Consider the following 17,069-nt stretch of genomic DNA (forward strand, 5'->3'; position numbering starts at 1 on the left):
AGTACAGTGTCACGATGCACATAGGCGATCGCTGACATCTTAGTTAGCTCAGTGTAAGCTAGATGGCGCTTACTTCAATAAGGGATCTCTGAGCAGAATGACGGACGAACTCTAGAGGTCGCCACCGTAGTTTTCTCTTGACTCATTTATTTACGTAATAATATGTATTTAATATTTATTTATTATTTACTTATTTATTTTATAAAAGTAGGCATTTTATTACACTCATTTACTACACGAGTTTGTACGACTAAATATATCTATAACCAACTCACCCTTGACCGTTTTTGTCGGCCAAGGGGGGTGCTGTCGATCAGCTGTGACCGGGGGAATTCTAACTGTAATATTCTCGCCCTTAAAAGCTGAAGCACAGCTGTAAAACACACATTCAACAGCTCACACTACACTAAACAGCTCTCTCGAAAGCTCCATACGCCCAGACTTGGTAAGTTCTCCGATATTTAACTCTTGTGTTTTTCTGTGTATTTTATTATAATTATTTTCTTTATAATTTAACTTTGTGTAATTGAACTGAAGGCTTCCCCTGGCCAGGGAATCTTTTATTTCAAACATTTCTTATACTTAATATTTTAACACTTGTTAATTTCTCTCATCCGTTGTTATAAACTCAGAACTATGTTAATGCTTATTACTTTTATGCAACGGATGCTTACCGGTGTTAAAATAAATTCAAACTCAGCTAAGTAACGTTTAATTTCAAATGTAATCCTCTAACGGTTATTTAGTGAACTGTTGTATTTCAAATTTTAACGGTCACTTAGGCTATTTATTTTTACTTTTGTTTTTTAAAAATAATTATATAAAACTAGAATCACTTTCCTTTGCCTGCCTGTAACTCCGTATGATTGTCCTTGCCACTCACTGCAATTCAGCACACCCTAAGAGTTGGGCATCGCTGCAGAGGAGTGACTGGCAAACAATCTAGCACTGGACCACAACTGACACCACCTAATTTACAGGGCACCTCCGTACGGCTTCAACTTCCAAACCTTCGTACGGCTTACAAACCTTTGTACGGCTTACAACCTTCGTACAACTTTCAAAGCTCCGTTCGGCTACAATTCTCACGGCTCAGGCGGCTCCTTTAACCTGACACTAAGCCCTGACGGCCTTAACTTCCGGAGTACTGCACATCCTTCCTGGCTCGTCCAAGACCCTGATCGCTCCTGCGTGGAACACTTGTCCAGGCTGCTCGTCCTGCCGCCCTAAGGCCCTTTTGACCTCGGCACCGACGACCACTCAGCTGGACCAGGCCCCCCTGCTGTGGCCAGCCTCTTCGCTCCGGGTTCTTCTCTCCGACTCCAGGGAAGTGTAGGCCAGTGAGACCGAATAATCAGAACCACCTCTCAATAAAATCGCTTGAACTTACTACCTGAGATTCTCGTAATACTTTTACTTTTAATTTTGTCAAACTAGGCCTGTTATTTTTTGTGTTCAATTTTTAATTAAAAAATTGTTAAAAAGTCTTATTGTTTTACTCAAAGAATAACTTACTAGGCCTCCTTTAAGGTCAAACCTCCCCTCAAGAGGTCTGCCCTTGACAGTGGCGCCCGTGGGTTTTTTTTTGAGAGGTTCTGATTGTTACGTTTTTCTTGCCTAGAATTGCAGTGATTGTGCAAAAATTTATTGTGTATCTTGTGTGTTCTGTGTATCTCGCAGTAAGTACCCTGTTTTTCTCGCCCCCTGTATGGTGGTCGGGGCTTAGAATAACGCCATTCCCCGTCTAGGAATTCGTAAGAGGCGAATAATAGGCATAACCAGTGTTTCAGTTACCGAGATCCCTTAAGTGGTTCATTTAATAGTTTTTTTTTTCTTTTAATAACTCTAATTTTTAAACTGCTTTACCGTTATCTTTAAATTCAAATACTCTGCCGACCTTTGACCACTTTCTCGTCAACGGCCTATTTGAATTTCAACTGTCACTTGCCACAGTTGAAACGGACGGCGTTTTAAAATTCAAATCTCAACGACAATTTCAATCTATACCCTAAAGTTAACTAAATATTGTTGCATTAACTAAATTCAAATACGTTAACGGTTCAATTCAAATTCTACCTACTAATTTTCATCAAGTTAAATTTAAACCGTAACTGACGCCAATTATACTTTCACTAATATTGTTCACCGCTGCTTCAAGTGAAACAGTTATTTTAAATTTAGTGACTGCCAACCACTGAATTTGAAATTCTAACGATTCAAATCATTTTTAAATAACGTATTTGAAATACCTACAATTTTATAGAAAAGCAACGATATTTCTATATTTTTAAAATATCTGAACCACTATTTAGATCTTTCATCAAAATCAGTTTATCATTATCTCGGTAAACACACTGACATTTATTTTTTTCCCAAATTTTACTATTAACTTAACTTCAACGCGGTCTCTTAATTTATTTTACATTCGAGCATTACTGGGAGATACACAACACTTATTATTTCTTGTGTCCTACTACTTAATTTTCTTAGCACTGTAACATACGGAGAGTTAAATTTAGGTACTGTGTGTCGAAGAAATACCACATCTGGCATACAACTACACAAACCACCATCACAACTCACAACATTCATATCATACTACTCGAGTGCTTGCTAAAAATCAACTGGTCGCAGAGTTAATAAAACCAGTTATCTCTTATTTCTTATATATTATGCGTGTGCTCTCTATTTTCGACCGTCTGTTCCCTGCTTAGAGATCATTATACTTCGATCGCGAACAGACAGGTTAACGCTTTTTATAAAATAGATTAGGGTACTCTTATATTTAACTGCGGTATTTCGTAACTATGCTCTGCCATAGAATTACTTACCGCTCCCTCAAGCGCAGGTAGTAACCGCGCAAGCTAAATAAATGATAAACAACCTAATTACTTACTTAGCAATGTTGTTTACCTACAATTAAATGCACCTAGAACAGCAGTCACACGCATCGCTTTCCACTCAGCCATGTTTAACTCCGGCTCATGCGCAAGCATGTTATTTTTTAAAACCTCTTATCTCACTTCTTATTACGTACCTAGACGCCCAATTCTATTTATATATACTTAAACTTATTAGCGCTGCGCATCGCGCGCAGACAAATCTTAGTCTCATCTCTTTTATTATTAACTTCTTTTAATTTGATAACTCGCGTGCTTAACACTTTAAAATATGTCTATACTTCGTTAGGCCCTCTAGCGGTCAATCTATAATCGCAATAGCATTAATTAATCTGTCCTAAGCCCTTACCCGAGAACTTGCAACTCGTTAAAAAGTATTTTAATATTTTGGATTACGGAATCGTGCGGTTGGTAACACGTTAAATATGCCCTTAACCTCTGTAATTCAAAGCTCTAATGATTGGGACGGATGGTAATTCCAATCACAGATTAATTAATTGTTTATATGCTTCACACTTGCTTCCTTTTCAATGTACTAATTACATAATGCATCTGGACGGGCGATCAGCTGTCGCGCGCCGTCACATCAGTCTCCGTTTAGCACCGGCGAATGCGCACGCGTATTAATTTAATTTTTGTCTTATCACACTCCCTTATCACTTAGACGCACGGTTCTATTTATAGAATCAAGTCATTTTAGCGCGCCGCCTCCGCGCGGACGTATAATAGCTGCACCCTTTTGCACTATTATTTCTTTAAATCTTATAGCGCGTACATATTACTTGGTACACGCTAAACTAGTATAATCATTTGTCGCGGTCCGCCACTCATTATTATAATATTAATTGATCTGTCCTTAAGCCTTTACCCGAGAACTTGCAACTCGTTAAAAAGTATTTTAAAATTTGAATTACGGAACCCGTGCGGTTGGTAACACGTAAAATATGCCCTTAGCCTCTGTAATTCAAAACTCTAATGATTGGAACGGATGGTAATTTCAATCACAGATTTAATTAATGTCTATAATTATATTTTTATGAATGCATACAACGTCCACCTTCCATTAACACATTTTATTCCTTTGACATAAGGGTCAACAAGCCTCTGTTGTTGTTTGACCCGCCATGAGAGTAGAAGTATGATCATAGTATGAGAGACGACGTATGTAAGCGTTATGTCATAGTGTATTTTTTTTTATCGAAATTTGCTATGAGGCTCAAATTTCTTTTGGAGGGACGGGCGTACTGTCACGATGCACATAGGCGATCGCTGACATCTTAGTTAGCTCAGTGTAAGCTAGATGGCGCTTACTTCAATAAGGGATCTCTGAGCAGAATGACGGACGAACTCTAGAGGTCGCCACCGTAGTTTTCACTTGATTCATTTATTTACGTAATAATATGTATTTAATATTTATTTATTATTTACTTATTTATTTTATAAAAGTAGGCATTTTATTACACTCATTTACTACACGAGTTTGTACGACTAAATATATCTATAACCAACTCACCCTTGACCGTTTTTGTCGGCCAAGGGGGGTGCTGTCGATCAGCTGTGACCGGGGGAATTCTAACTGTAATATTCTCGCCCTTAAAAGCTGAAGCACAGCTGTAAAACACACATTCAACAGCTCAGACTACACTAAACAGCTCTCTCGAAAGCTCCATACGCCCAGACTTGGTAAGTTCTCCGATATTTAACTCTTGTGTTTTTCTGTGTATTTTATTATAATTATTTTCTTTATAATTTAACTTTGTGTAATTGAACTGAAGGCTTCCCCTGGCCAGGGAATCTTTTATTTCAAACATTTCTTATACTTAATATTTTAACACTTGTTAATTTCTCTCATCCGTTGTTATAAACTCAGAACTATGTTAATGCTTATTACTTTTATGCAACGGATGCTTACCGGTGTTAAAATAAATTCAAACTCAGCTAAGTAACGTTTAATTTCAAATGTAATCCTCTAACGGTTATTTAGTGAACTGTTGTATTTCAAATTTTAACGGTCACTTAGGCTATTTATTTTTACCTTTTGTTTTTAAATAATTATATAAAACTAGAATCACTTTCCTTTGCCTGCCTGTAACTCCGTATGATTGTCCTTGCCACTCACTGCAATTCAGCTCACCCTAAGAGTTGGGGCATCGCTGCAGAGGAGTGACTGGCAAACAATCTAGCACTGGACCACAACTGACACCACCTAATTTACAGGGCACCTCCGTACGGCTTCAACTTCCAAACCTTCGTACGGCTTACAACCTTTGTACGGCTTACAACCTTCGTACAACTTTCAAAGCTCCGTTCGGCTACAATTCTCACGGCTCAGGCGGCTCCTTTAACCTGACACTAAGCCCTGACGGCCTTAACTTCCGGAGTACTGCACATCCTTCCTGGCTCGTCCAAGACCCTGATCGCTCCTGCGTGGAACACTTGTCCAGGCTGCTCGTCCTGCCGCCCTAAGGCCCCTTTTGACCTCGGCACCGACGACCACTCAGCTGGACCAGGCCCCCTGCTGTGGCCAGCCTCTTCGCTCCGGGTTCTTCTCTCCGACTCCAGGGAAGTGTAGGCCAGTGAGACCGAATAATCAGAACCACCTCTCAATAAAATCTCTTGAACTCACTACCTGAGATTCTCGTAATACTTTTACTTTTAATTTTGTCAAATTAGGCCTGTTATTTTTTGTGTTCAATTTTAATTAAAAAATTGTTAAAAAGTCTTATTGTTTTACTCAAAGAATAACTTACTAGGCCTCCTTTAAGGTCAAACCTCCCCTCAAGAGGTCTGCCCTTGACAACAGTGACATTGGAATTAAAAGTGAACTAAAGTGAAGTGTAAAAAAAACTTAGAAAAATCGTGTTAGAAAATAGACTTAGTAAATTCTGTAGTGTTTGGACTTAGAATAATTTGCCTTAAAAAAGACTTAGTGCAATCCGCGTAAAAGTGTTAAAAGACTTAGAATAATTTCGCTTCAAAAACACTTAGAATAGTTTCGATCAAAAAACACTTAGCAAATTACGTGTGTCAAAAGACTTAGAAAATTCGCACCCAAAAAACACTTAGTCGATTTCGTACCGTGAACACTTAGAAAAAATAGCTTGGAAAATATTTGACACTTGGAAAAAAAAGTTTACTATTTCACACTATGGCAGACTATACAACACAAGAAGAATTATTTGAATATATCCAAAGACTATATACCAACTATAAAAAAACTCCACTAGATAGACAAACAATTAGTTATTTGGAGACACGGAGAGACTCGTTAGAAGATTATTGGTCAAAATTCGTGGCTGATCATAGGGAAATTATTAAAGAAGATATCACAACGGAAGATAAACAAAAATTAAAGAATCTTTATAGTAAAGCTGAGGATTATTACTTAGATTTCAAAACACTATTAAAGGAAAAGATAGCCGTGTTGACAACATCAAAGAAAAATGCTACTCAATCACAATGTTCTTCTTCTTCCACGACTGTAACAAAATTACCGCCGATCAATATACCTACATTTTCTGGTAATTATCATGAATGGCTAAGCTTCAGGGATTTATTTCTCTCTATGATACACAACGATCAAGGACTGAGTGAGATACAAAAGCATCACTATTTGCGGTCGAGTTTAAAGGGCGAAGCTGAACAGCTAGTACGCCACTTTGATGTAACAGCGGCAAATTACGAAAAGGCTTGGAATGCTTTAGTAAATCGCTATAGTAACACTAGAGTAATCGTGAACACCATTCTGAATCGTTTGCTTAATCAAAAGAAACTCACTAGTGAATGCCCTAAAGGACTTAAGGATCTACTAGACACCACAAATCAAAGTTTGAACAGCTTATCAAATATGAATATTGATATAACTTCTTGGGATCCGATTGTGGTGCACCTCGTAGTATCGAAGCTTGATAGTGAAACACACAAGGGTTGGGAGCAGTCACTTGGATCATCTATTGAGTTACCCACCTATGAGAACCTAACCACATTTTTGGAGGGACGATTCAGAGCCATAGAAATGATACAAACGTCACTTAAGAAAGAGAAGAAAGAGCAAACTTATCAACCATCCTCGATGACACAAAAATCCAAGACGGTTAAATCTTTTACAGCTGGAATTACAACGGAATGCTCATATTGTCAGAAAAATCACTACATTTGTCACTGCACTGAATTCACACAACTAGACGTAGATAACCGGAAACAATTTGTAAAAAACAATAATCTGTGCTTCAACTGCCTGGTCAAAGGACACTCTGTTCAGAATTGTAGACAAGTCACATCCTGCCGAACCTGCCACCGTAAACATCACACATTATTACACTACGATAAGGTGGTTTCCAAGCCCCTTGTCACAGAAACTCCCGCCATGAACGCTGATGTTCCTGAAACTCCGATCACCAGCATGAAAGTATCGATTTCAAACAACAATCAAGTAATACTTGCTACAGCACAAGTCGGTGTGAAGGATTGTCGAGGTGCTATTGTTTACTTCCGAGCTTTAGTGGATCAGGGGTCACAAGCAACCTTCATCACAGAATCAGCAGCACAATTATTGAATTTGAAGAAAACACCTCTCTCAGCTAATGTAACTGGTATCGGTAATCACGCAGTGAAGGCACGACACATAGTAAATTTGGATATTTACTCACCAATTGATACTCACTATGTAATGCAAGCTAAAGCGCACGTTCTCACCAAATTGACTCCAATGTTACCCACTAAGGAATTTGATATCACTCAATGGCCAGCACTATCACAAGTAAAGTTAGCAGATCCTCACTTAAACAAACCTGGGCCAATTGATCTTTTATTGGGCGCAGACGTCTATGCTTGCATACTACTCCAAGGATTACACAAGTTTGACACGCTTCTCGCACAAAACTCCAGATTGGGCTGGTTAGTGTCAGGGGCTACGACGGCAGCAACTGAACTACCATCTACCAACATCACGGTTTCGACGGCATTATTGGAAGTCGATCATCTACTACGCAAATTCTGGGAGACTGAAGAGTATCAACCACATGAGAAGCCGATGACACTGCTTGATCAGCAGTGTGAAGAACACTACAAAAAGACACACACCAGACAGGAAGATGGACGTTACGTCGTTAGATTACCTTTTAAAGATGCACACGAAGAGAATTTAGGCGATGCTAGACAGATCGCAGTACACAGACTGAAAAACATGGAGAAAAGATTCGCCCACCAACCAGCATTTAAAAAAGACTACACAGATTTCATAGAACAGTATCAAGCACTCAATCACATGGAAGATGTAAATCCCCAGGAAAAACCTCGTCACAGACCTTACATTCTTCCGCATCACGCCATTGTACGACAAGCGAGCACCACTACCAAGCTCAGGGTAGTCTTTGACGGTTCAGCAAAACCTTCAGATGGATCTGCTCTCAATGACCAGTTACTGGTTGGTCCTCCACTACAACAAGATCTACGCGACTTGATTATTCGTTGGCGCACCCACAAGATCTGTCTACTCGCGGACGTTAAACAAATGTATCGACAAATACTAGTCGCAAAGGAAGACGTCGATTATCAGCGCATTCTCTGGCGCTCTTCACCTCAAGACGAGATCCTCGAAAAGCGCTTGCTAACTGTAACCTATGGCACTTCATGTGCACCATTTCTCGCCATTCGCACACTTAAGCAACTTGCTCAAGATGAAAAATCGAATTATCCCGATATAGTAGATATCATCAATAACGATTTTTACATGGATGATTTGCTCACTGGTGCGAGCGACGAGGAAGGCGCAGCAAAGTTACAAAGTAGTATTTCACAAGTAATGGCTAAAGGTAAATTTGAAATGCACAAATGGGCATCCAACAGTTCTGAGGTATTGAAAAAGATTCCCACCACAGCTAAGACTAAGCAGGAAAGCGTTAACATTAAAATGGATGACACAATTAAGGCTTTAGGCATCAAATGGAACTCACATCACGATGTATTTGAGCTTAAGTTGGAAATTACTCCATCTACGGAAGCTTTTACCAAAACCTCAGTACTGTCAGATATTGCACGAGCCTTTGATCCTTTAGGATTTTTAGGGCCAGTAATTGTCACTGCAAAGATATTTTTGCAGAAACTTTGGCTGAGCGGTATCAACTGGACCGATGAACTTCCCCTTGAACTGGCTACCGAGTGGTCCAGCTATCGAGATCAACTTGTACACATGCCAACACTATATTTAGAACGTTGGGTTCACACTCAAAAGGACGGCATTGAGAAAGTGGAGGTTCATGGGTTCAGCGACGCTTCATGCCTCGCTTACGCTGCTGTAGTATACCTAAGAGTAATCTCTATAAATGGAATCCACGTCTCACTTGTAATAGCTAAGAGTAAGGTAGCTCCGGTAAAACAAGTGTCAGTTCCCCGCTTGGAACTGTGTGGCGCGGTGTTGCTTTCTAAGTTGCTCAAAGATGTTCAGAGAAGTCTTCAACTTTCTGAGGAGTCTGTCTTTGCGTGGACTGACTCAATGATAGTTTTGTCTTGGCTTCGACGAAGTCCAAACACTTGGAAAACTTATGTCGCTAACCGCGTCACAGAAATAGTCAACAATGTAAGCAGTGGTCGGTGGCACCACATCAAATCCGCAGATAACCCAGCTGATGTTGCTTCTCGTGGCATTCGTCCCGATTTAATGAAAGACTGCGAGTTGTGGTGGCTCGGACCGAAGATCCTGCACGATCATACTAGCTTCGAGGATCAACGTTCCTCCTCTCTTGACATTCCCGTCACACAATTAGAAACTAAAGAAAATCGCACTCTTAATATACAAAACCTCACTACTTTGTCGGCTGGAGTGTCGAGTGAAGATGACGAGAGACTTGCTTACCTCGCTAGATACTCCTCTTTAAGAAAACTTGTTCGCATTACTGCATATCTATTTCGATTTGTGAAAATATGTAAATCTCGTATTGAGGCCAAAAATAACCAAAGCGATCAAGAAACATTCCCTCAATATTTAACCGTTTGTGAATTACGATTCGCTTCTAACGCGTGTATTCGCCTTTCACAAGAGATTTGGCTTCAAGACGAAATACAGCTGCTGAAAAGGAAACGTCGGCTTCCAAAATCAAGTGTTTTGTCTTTACTCGTCCCATTCATTGATGAGAATGGACTTGTACGTGTCACAGGGCGCCTTCACAATGCTCAGGTGAGTTTCAACACCATGTCACCTGTAGTTCTGTTGTCGAAATGTCCGTTGGCGTCACTCATTGTCCATGACGCTCACCTTCATTGTCTGCATGGTGGTCCTCAATTGACACTCAATGTAATACGATCTAAATATTGGATAATCGGCGCTAAGAACTTAGTAAAAAAAGTTGTAAGTCGGTGTATTCCTTGCTATAAGCAATCTGCAGCTCCGATTAATCAATTGATGGGTCAACTGCCAGCCTGTCGGGTTACGCCCGCCAAACCCTTCCGTAATAGCGGAGTTGACTTTGCTGGTCCAGTTCAGTTAAAATTGTATCCTGGCAGATGTAATCGCACCTGTAAAGCTTATATTGCCTTATTTGTATGTACCGTGACCAAGGCCATTCATTTGGAATTAGTGAGTGACCTTTCCACTGCAGCTTTTATAGCTGCGTTTCGCCGTTTCACTTCCAGGCGCGGTCATTGTAGTGACCTGTGGAGTGATTGTGCCACCAACTTCGTTGGTGCCTCTAAAGAATTAGATTTAATGTTTAAAAATAGAAATTCGGAAGCAGTTGGAGAAATAGCTGAAATTCTTGCCAACGATAATACGACCTGGCATTTCATACCTCCTGGCTCGCCTCATTTCGGAGGACTCTGGGAAGCCGGAGTTAAATCCATTAAAACCCACCTTAAACGCGTCATTGGCCAGACTCTTCTCACGTTCGAAGAGTATACCACTTTGCTGACTCAAGTTGAGTCTTGTGTAAATTCGCGACCTTTAGCTCCTATCAGTAATTCTATTAATGATGTTTCTCCAATTACACCCGGACATTTTCTCATAGGAGAAGCTCCTCTTACTGTTCCGGAAGAAAGTCTCGAGTCAGTCACTGGTTCTCGATTAGACCGGTGGCAAATGCTTCAAAAAATGTTGCAATGTCTCTGGTCTCGCTGGAGCTCTGAATATTTAACCACTCTCCAGAATCGCCCTAAGTGGACGGTCAGAAATCCAGACCCAGAAATTGGAAATATAGTTCTCGTCAAGGATGAGAGACTTCCCCCCGGAAAGTGGTTGTTAGGCCGTATTATAGATAAGCACCCTGGTCGAGATGGCTTAACTCGCGTAGTTACATTAAAGTATAAAAATAGTACCTTCCGCAGGCCGATAACAAAGATCTGTCCTCTACCTCTGGTTGCTTAACTATGTTCATTAGAAATAAGTTAAAATTGAAGTACCTAGATCGTTATTGGCGATCTATTCGTTTGGAGTTGTATTTATTTTATTATTAAAAAGGACTAGTCGTCCTTGGGGGCCGGTAATGTTGAATGTCTTACGTTAAAAATCATAATTACAGTAAACACACTCTAGATGGCTCTGTACCGCCCACCCGTTAAGATAACGCTGTGCTCCCTTGCAATAGTTTTAAGTTAATTAGTTCCAAAAGCTACTAATAGATGGCGCTTATCCCTCGCCGTAACATGCTAACGATGTGTTCCTTTAAAAGTTTAAGATGTTTGTTGTTTTGCTTAATAAATGAGTTTCAAAGAATAAACAGTGCAGTGTTATTATAAAGTCAGGTGTTCAGTGAAAGTGTAGTGAGCAACAATTTTTAAAAAAATAAGTCACAGCAAAATATCAATTAGCAAGGACGTATGATCATTTACATTATTTTGGTATCATAAGTAATAGGTACTGTTTTTTTAAAAACGTTTTTCAATAAAAAGACTCGTTAAGATTGTTTACCCTTTTTTTAATGCTAAAAAAACAAAGTATAACTACATCAAACATTATCAGATGTCCTTGTCGGGATATTTTATCACGTTTATGTGTGTAGTTTGACTGAACACCCTGTAAATGTTGTTTAAGGAATATCCTAATCATTATCAAGTTGATAAAGGTTTACATGATTCTGAATCAATTAAACCTCAATTTGAATTAATATAGCAGATGCAAAATAAGTTATCTGCAACGCTCCGGTGTTGGCGGCTATCAGAATAAGTTTCTTATTTTCATGTTTAACCAGATTGTGGTGTATTTTTATTAATTGTATGTATAATTTTGTTTTGTATATAATATTTATTAGGTTTGTTAGTGTTAGAGTCCCGAACCAAAGAATTAATAAAGTTCATTTACCCGTAGCTATGGTATAACTTGCAACACCATGTTTCTCAAGTATGGAGTAACTCTAACTATTATACTGGTTATAATCTAAGATCCAATAAGTACTCCATGGTGCTAAGAAGAGTGAACTTAACTGGCTTGCCATTCACAGCAACGGGCTAATTCTATCGTAAACAATAATTATAGGTTGAGTATAATATAACATCATAGTGTGCAAGCTATGTCACAACATGATAATTGATAGTTTCTAAATAATGGCACATGACTATATATATATAATATATATATATATTATATATATAACCATATATATATATATTTTATATATTGCACATATATATATTGTCGTATATATAATTCATATACTGTCTTTATTTATATTTATTTTAACTCCTGAGTGCTGTCTTTACTGTAACGATGTCGTATTAAGACCTAGATGAGAATCATAAATATTGTATTTTTTTTTATTATATTAGTATACAAAAGCTAAAAAAAAAACCTAAAATTTAATCTGTTTATTTCAATACTTAATAACAAAAAAAAACTTCCGCTTAGACTCTAATCTTAATATTTAAAGATTTTATCGAATCTAATTAACTATAAATCAAATTGTAAAAAAACAAAGTTTATGACTTAAAGGGCTGTTTCATCACCCATAGATAAGTCAATGACAAGAGTAAATGACATAAATTGTTTGGTATCATATAGTACCTATTATGTTAGTGGGAAAGGCTGTTTATCAGCAATTTAAAAAAAATATTTACCAGTTGTTTTCCAGTTTTGTTTTGCATTGAATCATATGGATGGATGGATTTTTGATTCAATTATTTGTACTTTACGAGTATAAAGTAAATTCGGCAGTTATTCTTAATATTCATTTGTTAAAAGTAGGTACTCTAGGACTCACGAGAAATAATAAAAAATATTAGATTAAATTGTTTTTCACTAGAGTTACAATCATTGCACTTTATACTCTATCCTATACTCTATTTCTGATTCGAGTTTACTTAATACTTTTCCACTTATTGATAAATCTCGTAATGTCATAACCTGGAATCCATCAGAATATATGTGAACCATGATGTTAAGCAATTTCCTACATCGTTTAATTGCAACCACATTAATCAACATCAAAAATAGTCCTTCCATTTATTTTAATTGCAGGCTAAGATTTCATTTAACATTACTTAAACGTATTGGAAAATTGGATTGTCCAGTCGTAATAGCTACATTACAAATTTGATAATTATTAAGGTTTTAATAAATTTCGACTTCATGTAGAACAATCAGAAAAAATAATTAAAATAAGATTAAACAAAAAAAATATATTTACAATCGCTTAATTGTTTAATATCTTAGAAACAACTCAATGGCACCGGATATTGCAGCGCATAAAAAGCTAAAAATTCTAATGTCACTACGAACATTGACTAAAACTAACTACACGCTCAATCAACAGAAAATTTAAAATATACATATAATATATCACTTTACTAAGAAATGCACCGATGATATACATAAAGATATGATAAAAATATATATTTATTCGACGTAACTCCAGTTAAAGATTTTATAAGTACCAAAATGCCAATTATAAATCATAATTTCATAAATCACTTTTATAGATTTACATCGCGTGTTCTAGCCACTGTTCATCCTGTAATCAACTCGCTTAAGAAACTATACTTAACGTAACATCAATCGAAACTATTAATAGGTGAACTCTTTATCACAAGGTTATCCCATAATTTAATGATACCTAACAAAAGTCATCGAGGGCACTTTAATAAAGACTCTCATATTATTTTAAGAAAATATCAAACGTTTTCAAAATCACTAAAATGTATTACAGCGGCGTGGGTTGGATCTCAATTAAATCATCAAAGACCTGGTTTCCGATATATGTTTTGGCTGTACGTCAAGGTGATTCAGAATTGAGATTAGCCCATCCTCATGATGTTGCGCCGCCTCAGCAGCCGCTCCATTGCGTAGAACACGCGATCTGACCCTCAGTAGGGACACACAACTCCCGCCCTGCCCGGCACACCACCAATGGCATCTGGGTAGTGGACTTTGCAAATATCTTTCCAAGACTTATCAGCTTGTTTCCTTGGGTGTCTTTCCACATTCCCGTAACCATTGTAGCCGTAACCGGGGTAAGCGTTCTGGTAACCATAATTCGGGTTTCCGTATCCACTGTATCCATATGATCTTCTTCCGTTACCGTTGATAGCATCGTAGAGAGCGTCGAAGAACGGAGCACTTTCGATGGACGTTACTGCTAGAAGCAGAAGGGTTGTGAAGAGCAGGAGGCGTATGGAAGACATCGCGGAAGGGTTACAAGTGGCAATTGTGTTAATTTAGTTCGCGGTCAGCGTGACCTCGTTCCACGGAAGCTCGCGTCGGGGCTGCTTATTCGCGAATGGTGTCGGGTGTAGTTGCTGCCGGCTTATATACCGGCCTCGGTTTCATCCGACGGCAAATAAACACCGGCGCGTGCGCCGGGTTCACGGTCTCTACCCTGGAATCGCATTGAAGTGTTGACACATTACAGATTGCAGAGGTTAGGTGGCCACTCGCCTACTGTCATAATCTTACGTCATGTCTGGAAACCTTACTTCATTATAACTGTAACAGGGTTTAATTTTCTGACGTTGCATGAAGTTATCCTTAATTTTTTTCTGACGTATTTAAAATTAGGAATAGCATTGATTTAATAATATACTTGTCTTTTCGAATTCGATAAATGATGATAGTTTACATTCAACAATTATTTTATAAAAAAAACTTCACATTCCTAATGTTATATTAATATCTAAGCTATACTTTTCGTACCACCATTATGTAACATTATAGTATTGTAAGGTGCAATGTTAAGGTAAAACAAAGTCAAGTTCAAGCTGTCCGCTGTGCGTTCACCTCTGGCCGTGAGATGCATTTATTGACGACCAAGACATCGTCGGACGTATTTATTTAATAATTTACCGTATGGGTAGTAAAATAAAGTAAGATGAATCGTCTTGAGAATTAAAAGCTTCTGTCCTATAAGTAATTGAATAAAATCGCGACAAATATTATTTTTTATTGGATTCAGGAGTTAACTTGATAATGAATTAAGTACTTACAACTTATTTTTCCTTGTTACATCGCAATCACATGTACAAGACAGCTACACACGCACGCGACATGAATAAAACAGCAAGATAAAGTTCATATATAAATATTTTTAACAATATTACGTTTTGTAAAATTAGTCATAAGGACCCGAAAGATACTTTTTTTCTCACTTATCTATCCGTAAGCTGAAGTGGGACTGGGCTGGCCATGTTTGCCGCATGCCGGATGAGTTGTGGGCCAAGATAACCACCGAGTGGATGCCCACCAACTCGAAAAGGCGACCTGGCAGACCTAGACGGCGATGGCGGGATGAACTGGACTACTTCTTGAAGGACTGGCCCTTGTATGCAGGGGACAGAGAGCAGTGGAAGTATCGGGGGAGGCCTTTGCTCAGCAGTGGGACAGAATAGGCTAATAATAATAATTAAAATCTACCCTTTATCTGTTGCTCTTTCCTCTCACAGGGCTGTATTTTTAGAAATTTAAGTAAAAGGAAGAAACTTTTTATTTTCAGATTGGTTTTTTGGAATCTTTTTGTATTTTTTATTTCAATTCCAAATGTCATCCCGTAAAACCTATATCGAAAATACAAACTGAAATATAGATGCACAGAAAAACCAGAAAAATAAGACCAGCGCTGGGAATCGAACCCAGGTCCTCGGCATTCCGTGCCGTGTGCTATACCGCTACACCACCGCTGGACTTTAATTTTCTTATTTTTTTTTTATTTTCACTTATTATGTGTATTGCTTTGGCTTCAAATAATAAAAAATAGCAAAATATATTGTATAAACCTGATTAAATAAAATACTGTGTGTTTACAAACCAGCCATTAATATAATAATGAAGAACAAAATGCACCTTTTTGCTCTCAACCTTCTAAAAAAAATCTCCATGCAGATTACTAAACTTTTGAAACAATAACATAAATTGTTATGACGGAAAAAGGGAGTGTTGTGTTCGCTGCCCTTAAACTTTTGTTTCGAGCAAAATCAACTCTTGTAAGTACTTAACTTGAATTATTTATATTCATTGCAGATGATGACGAAGATAAACAAATTTACATGATAAAAAACTCAATAAATTTAAATAATGGACAACTTGTATAAAAAATAACTAGGTATATTAAACAATGATATAATACTCATGTTGTCTGTATGCTAATATCCATATTATACCTACCTACCTAAGGACGGAGCTTTGTCTATTTTATAATATGTAAAATCATAATAAGTAGTTTAGTATAAATTATCGCCAATTAGGTAATCCTAATACAGCTAAACGAATAATATCTTTATTTTACTAATTTAGCGATATCGTACGAAAATATTAGATCTGAAAAACGGCTCTGTTACGATTGATGAATTTTGTTTTATAGAGGTTTTTTAGTATCAACTTCTGAGAAAAACGTATGATTTTTATAACCAAGCAAATCTAGGTTGCCAATTTATTTATTTCTAAATGTTACATTGAAGTATTTACATAAGTTCTGTATGTAATGTATATTTTCTGTATTTTGCTTATTATTGTCGTATTCTTTGTAGTCTTAAATAAAGAATCATTGTATTGTATGGGTAAGGCCGCGAATTTTGACCAATTTGGACGTTTCAAATTTGGAAGGCTGATAAAAAAAAACTGATAACACCTAGAGGTTTAATTTTTTTTTTATTATATGACACGATATAAACTCTCAAGGTCGCAAATGAGATAATTGATTTAAACCCTTTTAAAAAAATAATAAAAATATATTACCGTCCAAAACGTAACGAAAAATC

General features: G+C 37.5%; 2 protein-coding genes and 1 long non-coding RNA gene across 3 annotated transcripts; 2 read left to right on the forward strand and 1 right to left on the reverse strand.

Moving 5' to 3' along the window:
* Positions 1 to 10: 10 nt before the first annotated feature.
* On the forward strand, positions 11 to 2,498 carry LOC141444964 (uncharacterized). The gene is made up of 2 exons (XR_012453250.1): positions 11 to 445; positions 981 to 2,498. It is a non-coding gene; the product is annotated as an uncharacterized lncRNA (long non-coding RNA).
* A 3,967-nt stretch (positions 2,499 to 6,465) lies between these two features.
* Positions 6,466 to 11,256, forward strand: LOC141444966 (uncharacterized). Its single transcript, XM_074110745.1, has 3 exons — positions 6,466 to 9,783; positions 10,055 to 10,074; positions 10,530 to 11,256. The coding sequence occupies exons 1-3, from the start codon at positions 6,466 to 6,468 to the stop codon at positions 11,254 to 11,256; spliced, it is 4,065 nt and encodes a 1,354-aa protein (XP_073966846.1).
* A 2,445-nt stretch (positions 11,257 to 13,701) lies between these two features.
* LOC141444965 (uncharacterized) lies at positions 13,702 to 14,616 on the reverse strand. Its single transcript, XM_074110744.1, has one exon. The coding sequence runs from the start codon at positions 14,502 to 14,504 to the stop codon at positions 14,187 to 14,189; it is 318 nt and encodes a 105-aa protein (XP_073966845.1). The 5' UTR covers positions 14,505 to 14,616; the 3' UTR covers positions 13,702 to 14,186.
* Between the last annotated feature and the right edge of the window lie 2,453 nt (positions 14,617 to 17,069).

The sequence above is a fragment of the Choristoneura fumiferana genome, unplaced genomic scaffold (assembly GCF_025370935.1).
Source record: "Choristoneura fumiferana unplaced genomic scaffold, NRCan_CFum_1 Sck3bRy_104;HRSCAF=289_pilon, whole genome shotgun sequence".
Lineage (NCBI taxonomy): Eukaryota > Metazoa > Arthropoda > Insecta > Lepidoptera > Tortricidae > Choristoneura > Choristoneura fumiferana.

Excerpts from the sequence above, each read along its gene's own strand:
- LOC141444966 (XM_074110745.1), top strand. The coding sequence starts at position 6,466 with ATGATACACAACGATCAAGGACTGAGTGAGATACAAAAGCATCACTAT. Across the intron at positions 9,784-10,054 it reads ACTCCTCTTTAAGAAAACTT|GGCGCCTTCACAATGCTCAG; the intron begins GTTCGCATTACT and ends TACGTGTCACAG. Across the intron at positions 10,075-10,529 it reads GGCGCCTTCACAATGCTCAG|GCGCGGTCATTGTAGTGACC; the intron begins GTGAGTTTCAAC and ends TTTCACTTCCAG.
- LOC141444965 (XM_074110744.1), bottom strand. The coding sequence starts at position 14,504 with ATGTCTTCCATACGCCTCCTGCTCTTCACAACCCTTCTGCTTCTAGCA.